Here is a 23,739-nt window from a genome sequence, read left to right on the forward strand (position 1 = left end):
GCAACAAATAGATCCTGGTGATTCCCTGCATCCCAAATGGAGAAAAACAATAAATTCCTTCCTAGAAGCCAAGCTTGAGGGACAATAAGAATTTTCTAATAGCAATTACCACCCGCTTCTGTGACCAAAGCAATATTTAAGCAGTAAAACCTTTCCAGTGGCAATGTCAATTTCACATCCCAGGACTTGGCCCCCTAGAGGGAGAAGAGGGTCCCTGGTTTTAATTACTTGAATCTGATCTTGGGAACATTGGAGAAAGAAATGGCAACCCACTCCAGTGTTCTTGCCTGGAGAATCCCAGGAACGGGGGAGCCTGGTGGGCTGCCGTCTATGGGGTCTATGCTGCGACTTAGCAGCAGCAGCAGATCTTGGGAAACGCGTTCCAGAGACCGCCCCCCGCCATTTGAGGAAACCCCCTAATCTTCCCGGGGCGATCTTAGGTTGGGGGACGAAATCCTGCAGGGGACATTTGTTCATCCACATCCAGGGACAACCCTCTCTCCCAACTCATCTTTTACTCCACAGGTTTAAAACACAAAGGCCACCTAGCGTTTTCCCCTCTCCTCGCCAAAATCATGATCAGTTGTGGACAAGGAAATGCCAGTCCCCCTCCAATCTGCCCTTCTCACGGTAACTGGTGCACGTGCGGACTTTCAAACGAATGTGTCCGACTGGTGGTGGTTTAGTCGCTAAGTCGTGTCCGGCTCTGTAGCCTGCCAGGCTCCTCTGTCAATGGGATTCTCCAGGGAAGAATACTGGAGTAGGTTGCCATTTCCTTCTCCGGGGGCTCTTCCAGACCCATTAATTTGACCCGGGTCTCCTGCATTGCAGACAAATACTTTACCGACTGAGCTATGAGGGAAGCGTCGGACAGTGTATGCACTCAATTCTCTGAGCTGTAGGAGTCCGACCCCGGGGCTCCCTGGCACGTGAGCTGCCCAAGTTCCTAGACTCATGGATCATGCTCGGCCCCCTTCACACTCCCTCAGCCCTGCCCCGCCCCGTCAGCCCTGCCCAAGGTTCGCCCCGCCCCTTCCCCTTGCCCCAGCTCAGCTTACTCTGTTCCAACCGCGCACGCGCTAGCGCGCCGTCTCGTCTCCATGGCGACGCGACTTCTACTGCTCCCAGCTCCCAACACCGAGCGGAGCAGGAGCTGGGCTAGCTTTCTCTGTCAACCTTTCCGATGCCCCGCGTGAGAGGGCCACAGGCGGGTAAGAGGCGCCACACCGAGCACGGTCGCCGTCTCCCCATCCCTGCGAGCAACCTGACCCGTTTCTTACCTCGGACTCCCTCAGGCCCGGCGCCTGAACCCGCCAACTTCTCTGACCGCTCCAGGTTCGGGCTCTGGCGTCCCACCACAGCCCAGGCAGCGCGCGAGAAGGTAGGGGCCGCGCGACCGGAGGTGCACCTCGTACTTGGGCTTCTTCCTCTGGCTGTAGTTCGGCGCTGAGGAAGGGATATTTGTGTCCCTGTGGGTGTGATAACTAAGCGGTTTTGACAGGCGCATCTACACCACCACTCTCTGAGCTGCCGATTCGGACATGCCATCTCCCTCCCCTGCTCATCCCCCAAAAAACAATGAAAGTATCCACGTTCCATCCCAGGGCTCCTTCCCTCGGTCCTCACACCCGCCCCTCTTTTTTTTCTTCTAACTTTTGTGGGGCGAGGCGGAGGTGTGGGGAGGACAGTTTAATGGCCAATAAATAGGAGGAGCAGGGACTCAGCTGGCTTGTGGTTAATACTTCATTACTCGCTAGACTACTTGCTTAGCCATGAAGAAATTTCTTTGGAATTTGAGCAAATCATTTAACCTCCCCGGACCTTATTTTCATCTTCTGCAAAATGATAGGTTTGGACAACGGATCACTGGACTTCCCTGGTGGCTCAGACTGTAAAGCGTCTGTCTACAATGCGGGAGACCCGGGTTCGAGCCCTGGGTTGGGAAGATCCCCTGGAGAAGGAAATGGCAATCCACTCCAGTACTATTGCCTAGAAAATCTGATGGACAGAGGAGCCTGGTAGGCCCCAGTCTATGGGGCCGCAAAGAGTCGGACACGACTGAGTGACTTCACTTCACTTCACTTCTAAGATCCAGTCTTCCGCCTTCTGTGAGATAATCAAATTGACTTGAAACTTCCAAAATCGAGCTCCTGTTCAAACTACACTGTGCCCCGGTAGCGTTTTAAATTAACACCTGGAGTAAGTATAAATAGTCTGACTTCCCAGAGGGCATAAGTAAAATGGACGAATCTGTTTTTACCCCCAAGAGTCCTGAAAGTTGCTTTTTGAAAATAGAGAAAGACACTTAAAGTGTCTTTTGATTTGTTTCATTCTCCTAAAACTAAATACAAATGTTAACCCAAATCCTCCATGTTAATTTTTTTTTTTTTTGAAGTTTTGTCTTAACTCTCAGGAAAACAACAGCACTGCTCTTTAAGTGTTGAGTTTACCAGAGCTGAATTCCATTGTAGGGACTCAGCTACATCATTCCAGAATTCCAGAACTTCCACCAACCACCCACCCACCCACCCACCCACCCCCCCCCACCCCCACCCCCACACCCCCACACTCACTCACTCACTCACTCACTCACTCACTCAGCCCCACTATTTGGGCTCAATCTGCAACGTTTTCTCCCCCTTCATTGCCCTGTCCAGGCTCAGTTGTGCACTTAGAACTCTTAAGTCAGAGTTCAGCTTCCGGGCTGTCTTTGCTAGGCTGTAGGTAGTAATAACAATAAGAGGAGGAATAGTTGGAGTGGTTAGAATTATAGGAGCAGATAGGTGCTGCTATTTACTGTGAGCTACTTATACTAATCCTCAAAGTACTCTGTAAAGCAGGTAATATTGAAACTGCTGGGTGGCATCTTGGAGGCTTCAAGGAACTCCAGTTCTTTATATCTCAACACAGAAAGAATGCAGCAAGAGACAAAGTAATAGATAAGAAGTGACTTATTAGAATAGGATGCTTCTGAGGGTGACAAGTTGGAGAGGGCACGACAGCCAGAGCTAAGTAGTCTACAGTTTTATAGTCAAAGGAAAAGTGGAGAGGGAAAGACGACCACCTTCTTCCTCATTCTTGAGTAGAAATCAGGCTTCCAGCATCAGTTCCTCCTCCACATCTGGCAGGGGAGTTTTTTTGTCCCCATGTGGTCAGATTGGGATTGTCATGGTGCAGTGGAAATGAGCAAAAAGTGGTGTGCTGTGCTGTGCTAAGTCACTTCAGTCGTGTCTGGCTCTGTGTGACCCTAGGGACCGTAGCCTACCAGGTTCCTCTGTCCATGAGATTCTCCAGGCAAGAATACTGGAGTGGGCTGTCGTACCCTCCTCCAGAGGATCTTCCCAACCCAGGGATTGAACCCATGTCACTTACATCTCCTGCATTGGCAGGCAGGTTCTTTACCTCTAGCACCACCTATACTAACATATGGCATATCTCATAATCACCATTTTATTATGTCATCTTTTCCTTATATTTTTGTTTTCTCTGCATGCAGAAGAATGTGTCCTAGGACTCATTCACTTGCTGAGCTCACTGTGCAGAATGTGGGTCTCATTCCACCGTTGTTTTATTGTTTTGGGACGTGTCTCGTGCTTCTGTTGTGTGGTTTTGTTGCTAAGCAAACCTACTTTCTTGAGTGATCATTAACTTACAGGAGTCTCCCATACTTCTTTATTTACAATCCCCTAGTGGGATTAACTATTTACTCACCCTGTCCCTTTCAGTATTTTTGTCATTTTACACTTGAGGAGAGTGAATCATACAGGGATTAAGGTACTTGCTCAAGATCACACCATTTGCTGGGATTTGAACATAGGCAATCTGACTTCAGAGTCTGAATTCCTTGTGCTGTATTATGCTGTAAAGGTAATATATAAAATTTATAGGTAGTCACCTTTAAATATGAATGTAAGTGAAAGATGATCACTGAAATCATTTTATACACACTTGAGACTTTGCAGTGAAATATTACCCTCTCCTGCCCGCTCTCCCCATTAAGCTCCTCTAGGATGGAAGTAAAAGACTGTATAGTCCATGGAATTCTCCAGGCTAGAATACTGGAGTGTATAGCTTTTCCCTTCTCCAGAAGATCTTCCCACCCCAGGAATCAAGCCCAGGCCTCCCACATTGCAGGCAGATTCTTTACCAGCTGAACCACAAGGGAAGCCCAAAGCACAAGGAAACCCATCCATCCTCGAGAATGGTGCTTAATTAGCTGTCTCTCCTCACAATTTCAGGGCCTGAGCATGTAGCTGTCTACCTATAACCCTCCCTTTGCCTGTTCAAATAAAAGATAATTTATAAAAACAAATAACACAAAAGGATGAAATAACTACACATGTAGGATGAAGAATAAATATATCTTTCAATTTTTTATTACAAAAAAATATGAGATGTTTTACCTTTTTTTGGTACTCTTTTAAGGTTTTCTTATTATTTATTTTTCACTGTGCTGGACCGTCGTGGCTGCCCACAGGCTTTCTCTACCTGCCGTACATGGGCTTCTCACTGGCGGCATCTCTTGCCACAGAGCGTAGGCTGTACACACGAGGGTTTCAGTAGTTGCAGCCCTCAGGCACTAGAGCGTGGAGTCTAGTTGTGGCGCATGAGCTCAGTTGCTTCGTGGCGTGTGAACTCTTCTCAGACCAAGGATCAAAACTGTATCTCCTGCATTAGCTGATGGATTCTTACCCACTTACCACCAAAGAAGTCCAGTACTAAGTCTCTATAATCTGAGGTGCATTTCTCAAATCTAACTGATCGCGTTTTAAGTGCTCAGTTGCCACATATGGTGAGTGGCTACCATATTGCAAAGCTCTAGTTTAATATGTTCTTTTCCTTTACTCTATTGTTGCTTCCCTGATAGCTCAGTTGGTAAAAAATCCACCTGCAATGCAGGGAATCCTGGTTCAATTCTTGGGTCAGGAAGATCCCCTGGAGAAGGGATAGACTATACCCACTCCAGTATTCTTGGGGTTCCCTTGTGGCTCAGCTAGTAAAGAATCCATCAACAAGGCGGGAGATCTAGGTTCGACCTCTGGGATGGGAAGATCCCCTGGAGATGGGAAAAGGTACCCACTCCAGTATTTTGGCCTGGAGAACTCCACGGACCCCATGTATATTCCATGGGGTCACAAAGAGTTGGACATGACTGGGCAACTTTCACTTTTGCTTCACTTGTGGCATTTCTTCTTATTCTATTCATTTAATAAGATGGCATCACTGACTCGATGGACGTGAATCTGAGTGAACTCCCGGAGATGATGATGAACAGGGAGGCCTGGCGTACTGTGATTCATGGGGTCGCAAAGAGTCGGACATGACTGAGCGACTAAACTAAACTAAAATATTTACCAAGGACCAATTTCTGTGACATGGAGTACATTAAGTACTAGAGATTTTTTTTTCTTAAATAGTTTAAATTTATCTATTCTTTGTAGCCCAAAAAACTAGCTGAATTAACCGAGTTGTTGACTGGGGTTTTGGTTGTTGACAGACAATTTTTCCTTAAAAGCTAGGGCTGTATCTGATAAAACCTAAGAATTTCTGGGAGCTATGTTTTGCATCATGTGTAGAAAATCTGTCTACATTGAGAGAGAGAAGAATGAGACCCATGTGAAAGGAGGAGAGATGAGCAAGGGAAAGTCCCTACTTTAAGCGCCACACTCTCGTGACCACAGCTGTAGCCACTGTGTCCTGATTCCACACAGCTTATGTATTCAACTTGGATTCTATGAGACAGGTCTTCCCCGTTTGTGCCTAAGCTACCTTGAGCATGGTTTCTGGAACTTGCAACTGGGAGTTCAGGCTCATACAGCTAGGAGACATTAAGTACATTTGAAAAATACATACTTATGTGATGGCTATACCTTTTTCTGACAAATTATCAGTCTCTGCTTTAAGTTTACCTGTGTTCTCAATTACTCTGCTTTTTCCCTGGAGTCAGTGATCTTTCTAAGCAAGTATCATTACTTTAGGGCTTATGTGATTGATTAATTAATTAAAAGTCCTTAGAGCTAGCCTGCTTGTCTCAATCACAGCAAAGCCTGCTTTTTGTTTCCCTAAGCAATCTTAATCAGCCCCTTAAGACATCATCTCAGTTTTTCCTTTGGATGAAACATCAAGTTGTTTCTACCATGTCCCTCCTATGTGCCGGCCACTGTACTAAACCCCTTACCCAGATCATCCTACTTAATGCTTATAGTGAGCCAATGAAGTTGGCACCGTTGTGACCCCTGCTTTACAGATGGAGGAACTGAGGCCTACAGAAGTTTTAACTCACCCAGGCTTACATGGGAAGTGGCAGAATGGAATATGAACTCAGTGTCTTTACTCAAGAGCCCAACTTTTTTTTTAATTTGATGTATAGTTAACTTACAGTGTTGTGTTAGTTTCTGGTGTCAGCAAAGTGACTCAGATATATATATACACACATGCACGTACATACAGTATACTTTTTCATATTCTGTTTCATTATGGTTTATTATAAAATCCTGACTATAGTTCCCTATACTAGAGTAGGGCTTTATTGTTTATGTATAGAAGTTTGTATCTGCTAATCCCAAACTTCTAATTTATCCTACCCTCTGCTTTCTCCTTTGGTAGCCATGTTTGTTTTCTGTGTCTGTGAGTCTCTTTCTGTTTTGTAAATAAGTTCGCTTTTATCATGTTTTTAGAGTCCACATGTAAGTGATACCATCTGATGTATCTTTGTCTGCCTGACTTAGTATGATTATCTCTATGTCCGTCCATGTTGCTGCAAACGACATTATTTCATTTTTTATGACTGAGTGGTAATATATTCCATTGTATATATGTAGCACATCTTCTTCATTCATCTGTTGATAAACATTTCGATTGCTTCCGTGTCTTGGCTTTTGTAAACAGTGCTTCTGTGAACATTGGAGTTCATGTATCTTTTTAAATTAGAGTTTCTTCTTGATATATACCCAGGAGTAGGACTGCTGGATCATATGGTAGCTCTATTTTTAGTTTTTTTAAGGACCCTCCGTACTGTTTTCCATAGTGCCTGCACCAGTTTACATCCCCACCACACTGTAGGAGGGGTCCTTTTTCTTCACACTCTCTCCAGCATTTATTATTTGTAGATTTTTTTCATGAGAGCCATTCTGACCATGAAGTGGAACCTCTCTGTGGTTTTGATTTGTATTTCTCTAATAATTAGTGACTTTAAGCATCTTCTCATGTGCCCATCGGTCATCTGCCTGTCTTCTTTGGAGAAATGCCTATTTAGCTCTTCTGCCCATTTAAAACAATTTTTTATTGAAGTATAGTTTATTTACAATGTTGTGTTGCTTTCAAGTGTACAGCAAAGTGAATCAGTTATGTACATATATGTATCCACTCTTGTTTAGATTCTTTTCTCATAAGGGGTGTTAGAGTATTGAGAATTCCATATGCTATATAGCAGATTCTTATTAGTTATCTATGTATACATAGTAGTTATATAGTTCAGTCCCAATCTCCCAATGTATCCCTCCCCTCCATTGTCTCTTGGTAACCATAAGTTTGTTTGCTACATTTGTGACTCTACTTCTGTTTTATAAATAAGCTCATCTGTACCCTCTTTTTTTTTTTTTCTGGATATCACTTATAAGTGGTATTATATGATATTTGTCTTTCCATGCCTGACTTACTTCACTCGGAATGGCAATCTCTAGGTCCATCCGTGTTGCTACCAATGGCATGGTTTTATTCTCTTTTATGACTAATATTCCATTGTATATATGTAGCACATCTTCTTTATCCATTCCCCTGTTGGACATTTAAGTTGCTTCCATGTCCTGACTATAGTACTGCAGTGAATATTGGGGTACATGTATTTTTTTTGGAAGCTGGCTTTTATTAGGTTCTGGGAGGAAGCTGGGGAGGGTTGTTTTGAACCAAAGCTCACTGGAGGAGAATGGGAATTCAGAGTTGTGGTGGTTTCTTGTGGGCACCAAGTGGTGGGCAGTTTGCTATTGCTAAGGTGTGTGGAATCTTCTTTCTTCCTGCTGATAGTGAATATTGAGACCAGTGGGATGCATGAGAACCAACCCCCCTTCCCCCCCCCCGTGTAGCTTCCTGACTCCATTTTGTATCAGGCGTCCTTAATCCTTTTTACCCACGGCATCTAAGTGGCACCCCAGTGTTTGAGGGAATGCCCCCTGCACACAGATTCTGTACTGTTCTGTAGATGAACAAAGACCCTAGGATGTGCACAGGAGAGTCCGTTTAGCAACTTGAAGGGCCTCCCAGCGTCCTCCTGGGTAGCAGCTCCTTCCTGAAGTTGGAGCTTCAGGTAGGCTTAGCAGTCAGTAGGGGCGACATCTGCCTGTTGTGCTGGGATCACGTCTGAAGGCTGTCAGAGACAGAACAGGAGTCGTAGTGCCTGTTCAGTCATGTCCGGTTCCTTGCAGCCTGGTGGCCTGCAGCCTGCCAGGCTCCTCTGTGCACAGAATTTCCCAGGCAAGGATACTGGCTGGGTTGCCATTTCCTTCTCTGCATGTATCTTTTGGAATTATGGTTTTCTCTGGGTATACGCCTAGGAGTGGAATTGCTGGGTCATATGATAGTTCTATTTTAAGTTTTTTAAGGAACCTCCTTAATGTTCTCCATAGTTGCTGTGCCCATTTGCATTCCTACCAGCAGTGTAGGAAGGTTCCCTATTCTCCACACCCTCTCTGCATGTATTGTTTGTAGACTTTTTGATGACAGCCATTCTGACCCATGTGAGGTGATCCTCATTGTAGTTTTGATTTGTATTTCTCTAATAATTAGTGATGTTGAGCATCTTTTCATGTGGTATTTGGCCATCTGTGTGTCTTCTTTGGAGAAATGTCTGTTTAGATGTTCCATGCATTTCTTGATTGGGTTATTTGATTTTTGGTATGGAGGTGCATGCACTGTTTGTATATTTGGAGATTAATCCCTTGTCAGTTACATTGTTTTCAAACATTTTCTCCTGTTCTGCTTTATTGACTATGCCAAAGCCTTTGACTGTGTGGATCACCACAAACTGGAAAATTCTGAAAGAGATGGGAATACCAGACCACCTGACCTGCCTCTTGAGAAACCTATATGCAGGTCAGGAAGCAACAGTTAGAACTGGACATGGAACAACAGACTGGTTCCAAATAGGAAAAGGAGTACGTCAAGGCTATATATTGTCACCCTGCTTATTTAACTTATATGCAGAATACATCATGAGAAACGCTGGACTGGAAGAAACACAAGCTGGAATCAAGATTGCCGGGAGAAATATCAATAACCTCAGATATGCAGATGATACCACCCTTATGGCAGAAAGTGAAGAGGAACTAAAAAGCCTCTTGATGAAAGTGAAAGAGGAGAGTGAAAAAGTGGGCTTAAAGCTCAACATTCAGAAAACAAAGATCATGGCATCTGGTCCCATCACTTCATGGGAAATAGATGGGGAAACAGTGGGAACAGTGTCAGACTTTATTTTTGGGGGGCTCCAAAATCACTGCATGTGGTGACTGCAGCCATGAAATTAAAAGACACTTACTCCTTGGAAGGAAAGTTATGACCAACCTAGATAGCATGTTGAAAAGCAGAGACATTACTTTGCCGACTAAGGTCCGTCTAGTCAAGGCTATGGTTTTTCCAGTGGTCATGTATGGATGTGAGAGTTGGACTATAAAGAAAGCTGAGCACTGAAGAATTGATGCTTTTGAACTGTGGTGGTGGAGAAGACTCTTGAGAGTCGCTTGGACTGCAAGGAGATCCAACCAGTCCATTCTGAAGGAGATCAGCCCTGGGATTTCTTTGGAAGGGATGATGCTAAAGCTGAAACTCCAGTACTTTGGCCACCTCATGCGAAGAGTTGACTCACTGGAAAAGACTCTGATGCTGGGAGGGATTGGGGGCGGGAGGAGAAGGGGACGACAGAGGATGAGATGGCTAGATGGCATCACTGACTCGATGGACGTGAGTCTGAGTGAACTGCGGGAGTTGGTGATGGACAGGGAGGCCTGGCGTGCTGCGATTCATGGGGTTGCAAAGAGTTGGACACGACTGAGCGACTGAACTGAACTGAACTGATGGTTTCCCTTGCTGTGCAAAAGCTTTTAGGTTTGATTAGTTCCCATTTGTTTATTTTTGTTTTTGTTTTTGTTTTGCCTTGTGAGACTGATCCTAGAAAATATTGCTGTGGTTTATGTCCAAGAATGTTTTGCCTGCGTTCTCTTTTAGGAGTTTTTTGGTGTCACGTCTTAAACTTAGGTCTTTAAACCTGTCTGAGTTTATTTGCATGTTTGGCATGAGGGAATGTCCATTTCATTGATTTACATGCAGGTGTGTCGAGCTCTCCCAACACCACCTGCTGAAGAGACTGTCTTTTCTGCATAATATAGTCTTGCCTCATTTGTTGTAGATTAATTGACCATAGGTTGTATGAGTTTATTTCCAAAGAGCCCCAACTCTTGAGTATTACTTCTTACAAAGATTTGTAAGATTTGCCTCCCAGAGATTTGTTCAGTTTTATAAAAGGAGATTAAGTGAACATTTCCTAGGTAATGATAAAGCCAGACCTAGCAGAGACTGGGTTTCCATCAAGGGCTGGGATCTGCACATCCTAGGTCTTTCTTTTCCAGGTGAAAATGGAAAGTGAATTATATGCACTGATGTTTCGTCCAGGTAAAGGATGCAAGTAGCAATCCATAAAGACCTTAGAGCTAGAAGCGAAAGTTCAGTTCAGTCGTGTCCAACTCTTTGCGACCCCATGAACCATGGCATGCCAGGCCTCCCTGTCTGTCACCAACTCCCAGAGTCCACCCAAATCCATGTCCATTGAGTCGATGATGTCATCCAGTCATCTCTGTTGTCTCCTTCTCCTCCTGCCCTCAATCTTTCCCTGCATCAGGGTCTTTTCCAGTGAGTCAGCTCTTCGCATCAGGTGGCCAAAGTATTGGAGTTTCAGCTTCAACATCAGTCCTTCCAATGAACACCCAAGACTGATCTCCTTCAGAATGGACTGGTTGGATCTCCTTGCCAGTCCAAGGGACTCTCAAGAGTCTTCTCCAACACCACAGTTCAAAAGCATCAATTCTTCTGTGCTCAGCTTTCTTTATAGTCCAACTCTCACATCCATACATGACCACTGGAAAAACCATAGCCTTGACTAGATGGACTTTTGTTGACAAAGTAATGTCTCTGCTTTTTAACATGGGAAAGGAAAGCTCTAAATACAATAGGAAGACCCAGACACATGGGCACCCACAGGATGGGGGAATCTGTGGCATGTAGGTACCTGTCAGGAGAGGTCACCTTAGATTTCTTTTGCTAAAATCTTTCTTGGTTCATTATTGCATTGTTTTTGCTTCAGAGCTCCACTGCTGTAGAGAATCAAGAGTAGAATCTTTCATTCATCCTAGAGCTTGGTCTTCTACAACTGTTTTCCCAAAAAGATGTCTTGCTTTGCTGAGATCCTTTGGCTTTTTCTGTGAGCTTCTCAGAGGACTAATCAGATTAATAATATATATAATGTCTGGCTTGATCAAGGTTCTCCAGAAAACAGTGCCTAAGGCAAAAGTATACTATTGCAAGTGCAAATAAGTGTGAGGAAGACACATTTAAAAAGAGAAAAACTTTATGCAAAATAATGGAGCTTCTCTTTTTATTGTCTACAGTTTTGGTCCTGAATTTTATGTTCCAGAAATCCCTAGATATTACTACTAATAATTTTTAAAGTCTGGCTTGGAATATAGGGGCTGTTGGGGGGAAAAGGGCAAGTGAATTAAAAAAAACTTAAAAGTTGATTTTTCTCTTTACAATTAGAATGAAATTGATTCAGATATATAAAGACCTAAGTTATAGGAAAATCAGTCTACATAGGCTAATTTTAAAAAGATAAAAACATTCCAAGAGAAAACGTTGTAACTTGTAAGTATTGATAAACTCATAAGGGGACTTTTATCAGGTAAGAATTATATTTTAAACTGTATCTTTGGATAAAATCAAAGGTTTATTTCTAAATGTGTTTTTTGAAATATTTTACTAAAAATACTGCATCTTGAAATATCATTGAAAAACTTCTTGTTCTGGCTAATATACATCTATAAAGGTGTTTTTCATAACACAGATGAACTAGAGTGTGGCAGGTAGTTTGGTTTACATGTTGTTCTTCTTTGTTAAAGTGGGAAAGGAAAGCAGTGTTGTAAACACATGCCACACCGAATTTGTGATTTCTGGGGTCAACTGGGTAGGAAAGTGATACCCTTAACTTGCTGTATCATAACAATATTTGGATCCAGATCTAGAGTCCGAGTTGCATAAAACCAAAAAGGTAACATAATTAGAGACTAATTTAGTACATCACTTTTCTGACTTGCAAAATTATCCCTATTGCTCTTTTTTACATAAACTCCAGGGCTTCCTTAATAGCTCAGTTGGTAAAGAATCCACCTGCAATGCAGGAGACCCCGGTTTGATTCCTGGGTCAGAAAGATCCACTGGAGAAGGGATAGGCTACCCACTCCAGTATTCTTGGGCTTCCCTTGTGGCTCAGCTGGTAAAGAATCTGCCTACAATGCAGGAGACCTGGGTTCAATCCATGGATTGGGAAGATCCCCTGGAGAAAGGAACCTACTCCAGTAATCTGGCCTGGAGAATTCCATGGATTGTATAGTCCATGGCGTTCCAAAGAGTCAGACATGACTGAGCAACTTTCACTTCACTTCAAGGTGAAATGGGATAAGGAAGCTTTAATTTCTTTATGCTTTTTTAAAATCAGATTTCATAATCCAGAGGAATAATGTTTTTCACTTAGTATGAAAATAATGCTACTAAAAACAATACCAAAATACATGCTTACTGCCCTGCTGACAGACTGAGTTGTGCATTCTGTTTTATTTATATTCCAAGTTTATAAAAATGTTTAGAGACTTACAGAGTAAATATTTTGGTTTTTTGCAGGAATCATCTAGACAGGACAGATGCTGTAAAGGTAACAGAATATAAACTAATTTCTAGGATGCTTTAGTTCTTTCTTACCATCAATTTATATAGTTTTGGAATAATTGACTTTAGTATAAAATTATATTTTAGCCTGAAAGTGAAAGTCACTTAGTCATGTCTTACTCTTTGCAACCCCATGGACTATACCGTCCATGGAATACTCCAGGCCAGAATACTGGAATGGGTAGCCTTTCCCTTCTCCAGGAGATCTTCCCAGCCCAGGGATCAAACCCAGGTCTCCCACATTGCAGGCAGATTCTTTACCAGCTGAGCCACAAGGGAAGCCCAAGAGTACTGGAGTGGGTAGCCTATGGCTTCTCCAGGGGATGGATCCTCCCCACCCAGGAATCTAACTGGGGTCTCCTGCATTGCAGGTGGATTCTTTACCAACTGAGCTATTAGGAAGCCCCCTATATTTTAGCCTAGATAATAAAAATGTTCATATAAAGGCTGTGAATAAATTATTCAAGTACCTCAAGCTAAAATAATATTGATAATGCTAGTTTTTATTTCTGCTTCTCTCATAGGCACCAAAAGATAGACAGAATGGCAGATTGCTAGTGTTTGATCCAAAGGGTAAATGATTTGTTACTTTAAAAGAATATATTTGATCACCCTTTTGTCCTAAATATTAAGAAGATAGTCTATAGGAATGGTTGAGTGTGGTTGAGTTAGCAATTAAATCCTTTATTATGCTGCCTGTCACTCAAACAATGCCTAAGTATTTGCCAGTCAGGAATTTCTATTAAGAACATCACTATTGATAAAATACTGGGTTGAGTTTTTTTTCTTCTCTTTCAGAAAAAGTGATGATTGAACCAAATGAAGGAATGTCAGAGTAAGAAGATGTCTCTTGTTGAGCATCTGATCTATCATGCCTTTTAAGCAATTAGAAGTAGATAATGCAATCATTTGTCATCCAATTAAATTTGAAAGGCCAGAAATGCATGGATTAGCACTTAGCTTTTGCTTCAGTCAAAGCAACTGTTTCTTAGATAAGAGGACACTTAAAATGAAAAATGAATTTTGATAAAAATGTAGGGGTATAGATAATATTCAAACCTACTTCTCAACTGCTTAAACACCAAGTATTCTGTATTTTACTTATATAACTTTCATTGCTCATTCTTGTCTCACTTTGATATTTGCTCATTTCTTTGAGAATATCATTTTAAAGGAAAATTTACCTTAAAATCAGATTTTTATTTACTATGAGAAGAACAATTACTACTAAATAAGGAAAATAATCACCCCAACTAGTTGAAGAGATCAGTGTTGAAAAAATCATAGTCCAGTTTCAATTTAGTAGCTAAATATTAAGTACCTACTTTGTTCAAGGCACTGATTTTGGTAAACCATCAGAGTCCTTCCTGACATAATCATCTATCTACTGAAAAAAACTCAATTATTTATTCCATGAAAAATTGCATTTTGAAAGTTGATCATAAAACACATTCATAATGTTCAATTATTGACAAATTGGTAGTATGCTTCTAGTAGAATTCTATTCAAATCAAAATTATTTTGAATTATTCTGAATATTATTGGCTGGGAAAAATATACCTTATACAACATATGTTTTAACTTATATACTGTCAAAGCTGAAAATTAAAATTAGGGTTCACTTTGACTTTTGCAAATTGTGTAGTAAATATGTGTTTTATATTAAAGAGAAGGTAATAAATTAAAGATCAATGACAGAATCTGTGCTTATTTCAGAGTAAATTTTATGGACAACAAGGAAAAGGTAAATGCCCCATTAACTATATTAATCTAAATGTAATTATATATTATGTATCCTATTAACATGGTTGAAAATACTTAAATAAAAAATCTAAGAATTTTAGTAGTGTTTGAGAGAAATATGATCTAACTTTAATAATAATGAGAGTTAGTAGCTATTAATGAAAATTAATATCATGTCTATGAACCCCAGTGTTCATGGACTGTGATATGCAATGCCGGAACTGGAGCAAGGGGTAACCCATATTCTGAGGTTGTTAAATCCCAGGGGTAAATCAGATGCAGTCTGGGCCGAGATAGAAAAGCAGTGTGCGTGTGTGCTCAGTTGTGTCTGACTCTTTGCAGCCCCATGGACTGGAGCCCACCAGGCTCCTCTGTCCTGGAATTTTTCAGGCAAGAATTCTGGAGTGGGTTGCCATTCCCTACCCAAGGGGCTCTTCCCGACCCAGGGATCAAACCCACATCTGCTGCAGTGCCAAGAGGATTCTATAGTGCTGTGCCAGCTGGAAAGCCCAAGTGGCTGCCAGTTCTCTTGATCTCATTAATTGCATCTGGTTATCAAACTACTTTTTGCAAGAGCAGTATGATCCTGTTCTGTTCACTTCACTTATAGAGAAGAGTTTGGGTTTGGTTTGGTTATTATTTGGAGTAGGGTAGAAGGAGGGATTGGCACCCCACTCCAGTACTCCTGCCTGGAAAATCTCATGGACGGAGGAGCCTGGTGCGCTGCAGTCCGTGGGGTCGCTAAGAGTTGGACACGACTGAGCGACTTCACTTTCACTTTTCACTTTCATGTATTGGAGAAGGAAATGGCAACCCACTTCAGTGTTCTTGCCTGGAGAATCCCAGGGACATTGGAGCCTGGTGGGCTGCATAGTCCAGTCTATGGGGTCGCATAGAGTCGGACACAACTGAAGCGACTTAGCAGCAGCAGCAGCAGGAGGGATAGGTTGATAGCCAGTAAGCTTCATAGGTGCATGACTTTGTAACTCAGCTACCTCACCCAAGCAGATTCTTTACCATCTGAGCCACAAGGGAAGACCAGTCTCACTGAGAGTTGAAGGTAAACAGAGCCAGTTCTGGGGGAAAAAAAAAAAAAAAAGTAAAAGATCAAGTAGGAACACAGAAAGCCATGGGGGACCTTTACTGAGCAACAGTGTGACTGACCCACAGACTTGATGGATTTTCTCAGCGTAGCCTGCATTTCACTCCCCACCCTCCTTCCAGCTTCACGGTCTGACTGGCAAGTGGAATTTCCTGAAAGGTTCTATCCAGGTTGGATTAGGGAAATGTAGGCATTTTCTTTCCCCACCAGTTCTTTGCCTTAATCTTCTGATTGATTCATTCTAATCTGAGCCACGAGCAGTGTGTGAACTTTCATAAACCAGGAGTTTCACAGTTATCTGTACACAAAGGCCAAATAACTCATTTCCTTTTTTCCTCATGGATCCCGTGTGCCAGAGATTTTGTCTACCCAACAAATGGAACTTAATTAACAAACCACTTTCAGCAGTAAAAGTAAAGTGTATCTTTAATGCTGGATAAAGTCTTATAGATGTTGGACCTTCGATCTGTTGGGTTATTTGGTCAAGCTTTCAAGTTCATAGATGTGTGGGGAAAATGGCTAAAGGAATCCCACAGAACTCAACTCTTTGAGGTTGATAAAATAGTATCTATAGGTTATTCCATAATCATATTTTATCTTTTATAAAATGTATGACACAATTTTTATTCCCACTTTTACTCTTTAAGTAAATGCCTCTTTAGACATAGACCAAGATTGGCAAGCAAAATTTATACCTCACTGACTTTTGCAAGTCTCTCTAAATATAGCAAAAACAGTCTCAGAAAAGTAAGTTTAAATTAATTTTGTTTTTAGGCTCATGTTTGATAAATATAAGTTCAGTTCATTTCAGTCACTCAGTTGTGTCTGACTCTTTGTGACCCTGTGGACTGCAGACACCAGGCCTCCCTGTCCATCACCAACTCCTGGAGCTTATTCAAACACATGTCCATTGAGTCAGTGATGCCATCCAACCATCTCATCCTCTGTCGTCCCCTTCTCCCACCTTCAATCTTTCCAAGCATCAGGGTATTTTCAAATGAGTCAGTTCTTCACGTCAGGTGGCCAAAGTATTGGAGTTTCAGCTTCAGCATCAGTCCCTCCAATAAATATTCAGGACAGATTTCCTTTAGGATTGACTGGCTGTATCTCCTTGCAGTCCAAGGGACTCTCAAGAGTCTTCTCCAACACCACAGTTCAAAAGCATCAATTCTTCAGCACTCAGCTTTCTTTATGGTCCAACTCTCATATCCATACATGACTGCTGGAAAAACCATAGCTTTGACTAGATGGACCTTTTTTGGCAAAGTAATGTCTATGCTTTTTAATATGCTGTCTAGGTTGGTCATAACTTTTCTTCTAAGGAGCAAGCGTCTTTTAATTTCAAGACTGCAGTCACCATCTGCAGTGATTTTGAGCTCAAAAAAATAAAGTCTGTCACTGTTTCCCCATCTATTTCCCATGAAGTGACGGGACCAGATGCCATGATCTTAGTTTTCTGAATGTTAAGCTTTAAGCCAACTTTTTCACTCTCCTCTTTCACTTTCATCAAGAGGCTCTTTAGTTCTTCTTCACTTTCTGCCATAAGGGTGGTGTCATCTGCATATCTGAGGTTATTGATATTTCTCCCAGCAATCTTGATTCCAGCTTGTGCTTTATCCAGCCATTTCATATGATGTACTCTGCATATAAGTTGAATAATAGAGTGACAATGTATATACAGCCTTGATGTACTCCTTTCCCGATTTGGAACCAACAAGCAGTCTGTTGTTCATGTCCAATTGTAACTGTTGCTTCTTGACCTGCATACAGATTTCTCAGGAGGCAGGTCAAGTGGTCTGGTATTCCCATTTCTTTCAGAATTTTCCACAGTTTGTGGTGACCCACACAGTCAAAGGCTTTGGCATAGTCAATAAAGCAGAAGTAGATGTTTTTCTGGAACTCTCTTGCTTTTTTGATGATTTCGATGTTGGCAATTTGATCTCCGGTTCCCTTGCCCTTTCTAAATCCAGCTTGAATATCTGCAAGTTCATAGTTCACATACTGTTGAAGCCTGGCTTGGAGAATTTTGAGCATTACTTTACTAGCGTGTGAGATGAGTGCAATTGTGCGGTAGGTTGAGCATTCTTTGGCATTGCCTTTCTTTGGGCTTGGAATGAAAACTGACCTTTTCCAGTCCTGTGGCCACTGCTGAGTTTTCCAAATTTGCTGGCATACTGAGTGCAGCACTTTCACAACATCATTTTTTAGGATTTGAAATAGCTCAACTGGAATTCTATCATGTAAACTAGCTTTGTTCATAGTGATGCTTCCTAAGGCCCACTTGACTTCACATTCCAGGATGTCTGGCTCTAGGTTGGTGATCACACTATCATGATTATCTGGGTCATGAAGATCTTTTTTGTATAGTTCTTCTGTGTATTGTTGCCACCTCTTCTTAATATCTTCTGCTTCTGTTAGGTCCAGACCATTTCTGTCCTTTATTGTGCCCATCTTTGCATGAAATGTTCCCTTAGTATCTCTAATTTTCTTGAAGAGATCTCTAGTCTTTCCCATTGTATTGTTTTCCTCTGTTTCTTTGCACTGATCACTGAGGAAAGCTTTCTAATCTCTCCTTGCTGTTCTTTGGAACTCTGCATTGAAATGGGTATATCTGTCCTTTTCTCCTTTGCCTTTTGCTTCTCTTCTTTTCTCAGCTATATGTAAGGCCTTTTCAGACAACCATTTTGCCTTTTTGCATTTCTTTTTCTTGGGGATGGTCTTGATCACTGCCTCCTGTACAATGTCATGAACCTCTGTCCATAGTTCTTCAGGCACTCTGACTATAAATATAAATGTAAATAATTTGATATAAAACAAAGTTTAAAATATGAACTTTAAAGAATTATTATTCCAGTAGAAACTTGAGGACATTTAATGTACTTAACATACTAATTAATTATAAAACCTGGATTATCTGCCCTCTAGCATACATATGTTCCAGTGGGATATTTAACTTGACTGTCTAACTTTAGTAGATACTAAATTAAATACTTTCCATCTTCTAAAATGTAATAATTTTAATCTTTCCTCAACTGTAACTGTATTTAAAGAAAACAGATCTTTTAGAGTATACTGGTTATCTGTTTATGTTAATTGGTTAGAGGCACTGTTGCCATAAGTCACTTTCTCAGATGAAGTCAACAGACTATAGTTGAAGAGGAGGTTGGAGTTTGGGCCTCTTCTTTGAAACTGTGTATAAGGAAGACTGTATATAAGAAAGTGAGCAGAAGAGGAATTCATATTTTACTGTTGATTATTTGGCCCCCTTCTCATATGTGTCTTTATGGCATGTTCACTGCTTTCAGATAGTAATATCCTTTTTATCTTCAGGCTTCCTCCATGTTCTGTCATTAAAATCATTAAAGGCATTTCATACTATTCAAATATCCAGAACTAGATTAGCTAAATTCCCCTCTTTAGGGATGTAACTTAGTGAATATATAAGTACAATCTTTCATAGATTCTGAAGCATGCATATTTTCTTTATATTGTAACATTTCTTACAGTTGATGACATCTTATACTGGCAATGCTTTTTCTTTCTTAAATATTAGTATGTCTTATAATAAATAGGTGGTATCTTTGGCTGGACCTGGAGATTACCATACTAAGTGAAGTAAATCAGACATAAAGACAAATATCATATGAGATCACTTATATGTGGAATCTAAAATATAATAATACAAGTGGACTTATTTACCAAACAGAAACAAACTTACAGACATAGAAAACAAATTTACGGTTGCCAAAGGGGAAAGAGGGAAGGAGTAAATGGAGGAGTATGGGATTAACAGGTAAACACTACTATATATAAAACAGATAAACAGCAGGGATTTATTGTATAGCACAAGGAACTATATTCAATATCCTGTAATAAACTTTAATGGAAAAAATATGAAAAAGAATATATATATACACACACACATATGTTAAACTGAACCACTTTGCTGTACACCTGAAACAGTATTGTAAACCAACTATAGTTTAATCTTTTTTAAAAAAGAAATAGATACTCTTAAATTCAGTGAAATTCTGTAATAATAAAAAGGCAGTATATCTAATCTAGATAAAAGCCCTCCTTTCATAGATAAAAGGAATAGATATTAAAGCGTATGAATTCCAGTAATCATTTGTGGTGACCTTTGGCATAATAGGATTCTGTCATGCTAGAAACTGAATCCTTAAGTGACTTCTCAATTTTTCACATGTAGGGCTTCTTCTTTGATGTCTCCTTTCACAATTAGAAAATCAAGGAGGGCAGAAGAAGAACAACTGTAAATCTTCTTTGCTGTGTATTTTTCATCACCAGAGAGGGGTTTTGCTCTAGCAGCATATACTGGGGAAGTAAAGGTTCCATTCCCTCCATAGTATTAGGAATGTAAGAAGCTGTTTAGCCTATTTGCTAAATCACTGTGCAAAACCACTGACTTAAATACTAATGTTATAGAGTCATATTTCAATGAGGATAAAACAGAGCCATCATAACTTTGGGGAAAAAAAATAATACTTTATATCTTTTTATATCTTGTCATGCAAACCAGAAGTTGAATTTTTTAAACTCAGTAAAGGAGACATACTAAAATGATCTTAAGACCACAAAAAATGAACATGGGGTTGTTTTCCCACCAGCATGGGTACCTGTCAGTGTACCACACAAAAATCCTCTGTCTCAATACATTATCTGTTGACGTGAGATTTCAAGAGAAAATTAACTAATCTTTATTTCAGCCATTTAATAAAAAAAAAAAAAACAGGCTACTTCATACTGTGAGCAAGGGTTAATAGCTCTAAGCATATTGGACTCTAAGCATAAACATTGGGTTAATAGCTTTGGACTCTAAGCATAAACATTTAACAGTGGTAAGAACTGACTTGAGAAGAAAACCCAAAGTCTAGTATTCCTTAAATAGTTTTATTTCACCATATCATAATGATATGCCAGGGACATTCATATAATAGATTGCTTATATGTTCTATGTTAACTCTGAAAAGATTCTAAGAATCATTACACAATGACAAATGCCTGGTAGAAACAGAATTTTAAACATTAGTAAGACTTATTTTTAATGCTTTTCCACAAAGAAGATACTGCATTTTAGCTATTTATTATTGATATACTGTATGTTTATAATAAATGTGTGTTTGTGTATGAACCCATATAGAACCTTTATCAGAATTGTAATCTAGAAAAGTATTTTTTAACTATATACTTTAACATCTAGGAAGGAAGTCTCTTCAAAAAATATTGAAAATAAAATCTCTTCAAATAACACTAAAAATAGAATATCTTCAAAGAGTATTTCAAACAAAGAAATAGAAACAAATCTACAATCTAATCTATGGTTATCTTCCTTCTTAAAAGCAAGCACAGGTAATAACATTTATTTTATTTGAGTAACCATAGCTTCTATTTCAGCCTTCCTTCTTTAGGACCTTTGGGATGTTGACAACTTGTAAGTCTGGGGCAAGTCTTAGGAATCAGTAATTTTTCAAACTCATGCATGGGATGATTCTGATATGCAGTCAGGTGTGATCCAGGGGTGTATATTACATAAAATGATAATGATAGAATATTAAAGTTTAGAATGGATTGAAATACCTATGAAAGCAATAACAAGTTCCAGTCATTCAACAGTGGTTTACTGAGTGCCAGACACTTGTTTAGAAGCTGTGGGTATCATAGTTATCAAATAGGAAAGACGCTTGCCCCTATGAGGTTCACATAGATAGCCAACTATTAAATAATAATAATACAAACAAATAAGACAAAGACAGGTCGGGCTGGGCACTATAATGTAAATGGTAGCGGGAGGACTACCTTCGATCTGGGGATCAAGGAGCCTCTCTTATGATCCTCAGTGTTTGTGAATTCAATGAGTCCCTGTGACATCACATGAAGTTCTTAATTCCCTATTATGACTATCTCTGATGACACCAGCGTGTTGGGTCGGTGAACTGGCTGGGTACACGCTGTAGGTTAGAGTGGTCGTGAGTCAACGGAGACTGTAAAGGAAACAGGTAGATGGCCTGAATAGCCCAGGCATCACACTCTGAGTATCTCTTTGGAGGACATTATCTTTTGCTTAGAATGAGGAGTTTTCCCAACCTTTTCTTTGGAGGGGGGAGAGCCTGATTTCCTTAACATTGTCTTCTGTCAACCTTTCCTGGATTTCCTTATTTTCTTCCTTCTAAGACCAGTGTTTCTACATGTTTAAAGTAGCTCATGGCCACACTCCCATCAAAGAAGACATCTCACAAGACTTCCCACACACTCAGAATTCCAAAAGCAGGGGATGATGTAGCACAAGTTCAGGTTGAAACTGTGAAATTCATCTGCAGAGCAAAAGAGTTGGCAAGCTCAATAGTGTTTCCCAAAGAGATAATTTTAGGAAACACAGGGCAAACTTTTTACAATAGTGGTATATTTTAATGTGTATTAGAAAAAAAATAAGAACGTGGTTAAGAATGTGGACTCTGGAGCCAAACTCTCAGATCTACCTTAATTAGTGGTGTTAAGTTGGGCGAATTATTTAACCTGTCTCCTGTCTCTCAGTTTCATCTACAAATGGGATAAAAACAGTACACACCTCATTGAGATGTTGACAAAATCATATGATTTAATATGTAGTATTCAGAAGAGTACTGACATAATAATATTTGCTGTGATTGTTATGTCTTTTATTAATACCTCTGTCAATTTGGGGTAAATTTTTAAAATTTTTTATTTACTTGTTATCTGTTGGTCATACTGCATGACATGTGGGATCTTAGTTTTCTAAGACCAGGGTTCCAACCTGTGCCCTCTGCATTGGCAGTACAGAATCTTAACCACTGAACAGCCAGGGAAGTTCCCCCAGTAATTTTTATGATCTAGCAAAATTTCTAAGTTAAAAAGGTAGATTTAAAAAAGATACTAAGTAAATAGTATAGCTTACTTTCATATGGCAAAATGGATAAAGTGTTATAAGAATTACTAAAATTTGCAAAATGTCTGCCATGGAGATTTTACCTCTTAAATATTTCTCTGATATCTCTCCTCCTTTATCCCTGTTTTAACAGTGCACTATCAACCATCTTTTTCACCTCGACTTTTTAAAATATGTTTTCTTTTAAAATATTTCAACTTATAGAAAATGAGCAGAAATAGTGTAAGTACTCCAATAACCCTTCATATACAAGCAACTTGATTTAAGAGGTAAAGATCTCATGATCCTTTACCCTAAGTCAACATGTATTTTCTAAGAATAAGGACAATTTAATTAGTTGGTGAACTCCAAGAAACAAATTTTCTTTTTAACCAATATGTAAGATTGTCTCCCCAGTTTAGATGAAGAGCAAGACATACACACTTACATACACAACCATTGAGTCCGTTTTTGGATTTTGTTCCTGAATAATATTTTCTAGTTTTTGCTGTCTTTTGGCATATTTGTAGTCAAACAGCAAGTGCTATTGTGAGTTGTCAGTAAATGCAGTCTAAAAACTGCTTAGAAAATTCCTATTATTAGAATTCATTTTGAGCTGGCTTTTTAACAGCCCATAGGGCCTCTGAATGCAAAATAAGGAAACAAAGTAAGAGGTGGGAATCCACCAGTTTCCTCTTCCACAGTTTTATTCAGTAAAGTTACTGCTGTGAATCCATACAGAATCCTGGAATCTTCAAACATCTCTGACTCCTGTAAGCCTTGAGAAAATGTGAAGGTGTTTCCTTTTGTCACAGCCTTTCTGAGGGTTATGACAAAAGACAGAAAGATGTTATGGTTTCTCCATCTCACTCCCCTTCCAGAATGTTACCTGGACTTTTTAGAGGTGATTTTTTTCCTAACCACCTCTCTCCCTGCTCTTTCTGTCTTTTTTTTTTTTGTTTGTTTGGTCTGCCCTCAAATACAATTTCTACGCTGCTTTCCAAGAGTT

The 23,739-nt window shown here is 40.2% G+C and overlaps 1 protein-coding gene across 5 annotated transcripts in view; it reads left to right on the top strand.

Moving 5' to 3' along the window:
- Nucleotides 1–1,053: 1,053 nt before the first annotated feature.
- Nucleotides 1,054–23,739, top strand: part of ERICH2 (glutamate rich 2) — a 35,791-nt gene continuing 13,105 nt past the window's right edge. The window contains exons 1-2 of one of the 5 annotated variants that reach the window (XM_040229315.1): nt 1,057–1,381; nt 12,937–12,967. In XM_040229315.1, coding sequence (XP_040085249.1) covers nt 1,184–1,381; nt 12,937–12,967 — 229 coding nt within the window. In that variant the 5' untranslated portion in view covers nt 1,057–1,183. Of the gene's footprint in view, nt 1,382–12,936; nt 12,968–19,592; nt 21,197–23,739 lie in introns of those variants that run through there. The other 4 variants (XM_040229316.1, XM_040229318.1, XM_040229317.1 and 1 more) reach the window with 4 other exon arrangements.

Source organism: Oryx dammah, unplaced genomic scaffold (genome assembly GCF_014754425.2).
Source record: "Oryx dammah isolate SB20612 unplaced genomic scaffold, SCBI_Odam_1.1 HiC_scaffold_27, whole genome shotgun sequence".
NCBI classification, from domain to species: Eukaryota; Metazoa; Chordata; class Mammalia; order Artiodactyla; family Bovidae; genus Oryx; species Oryx dammah.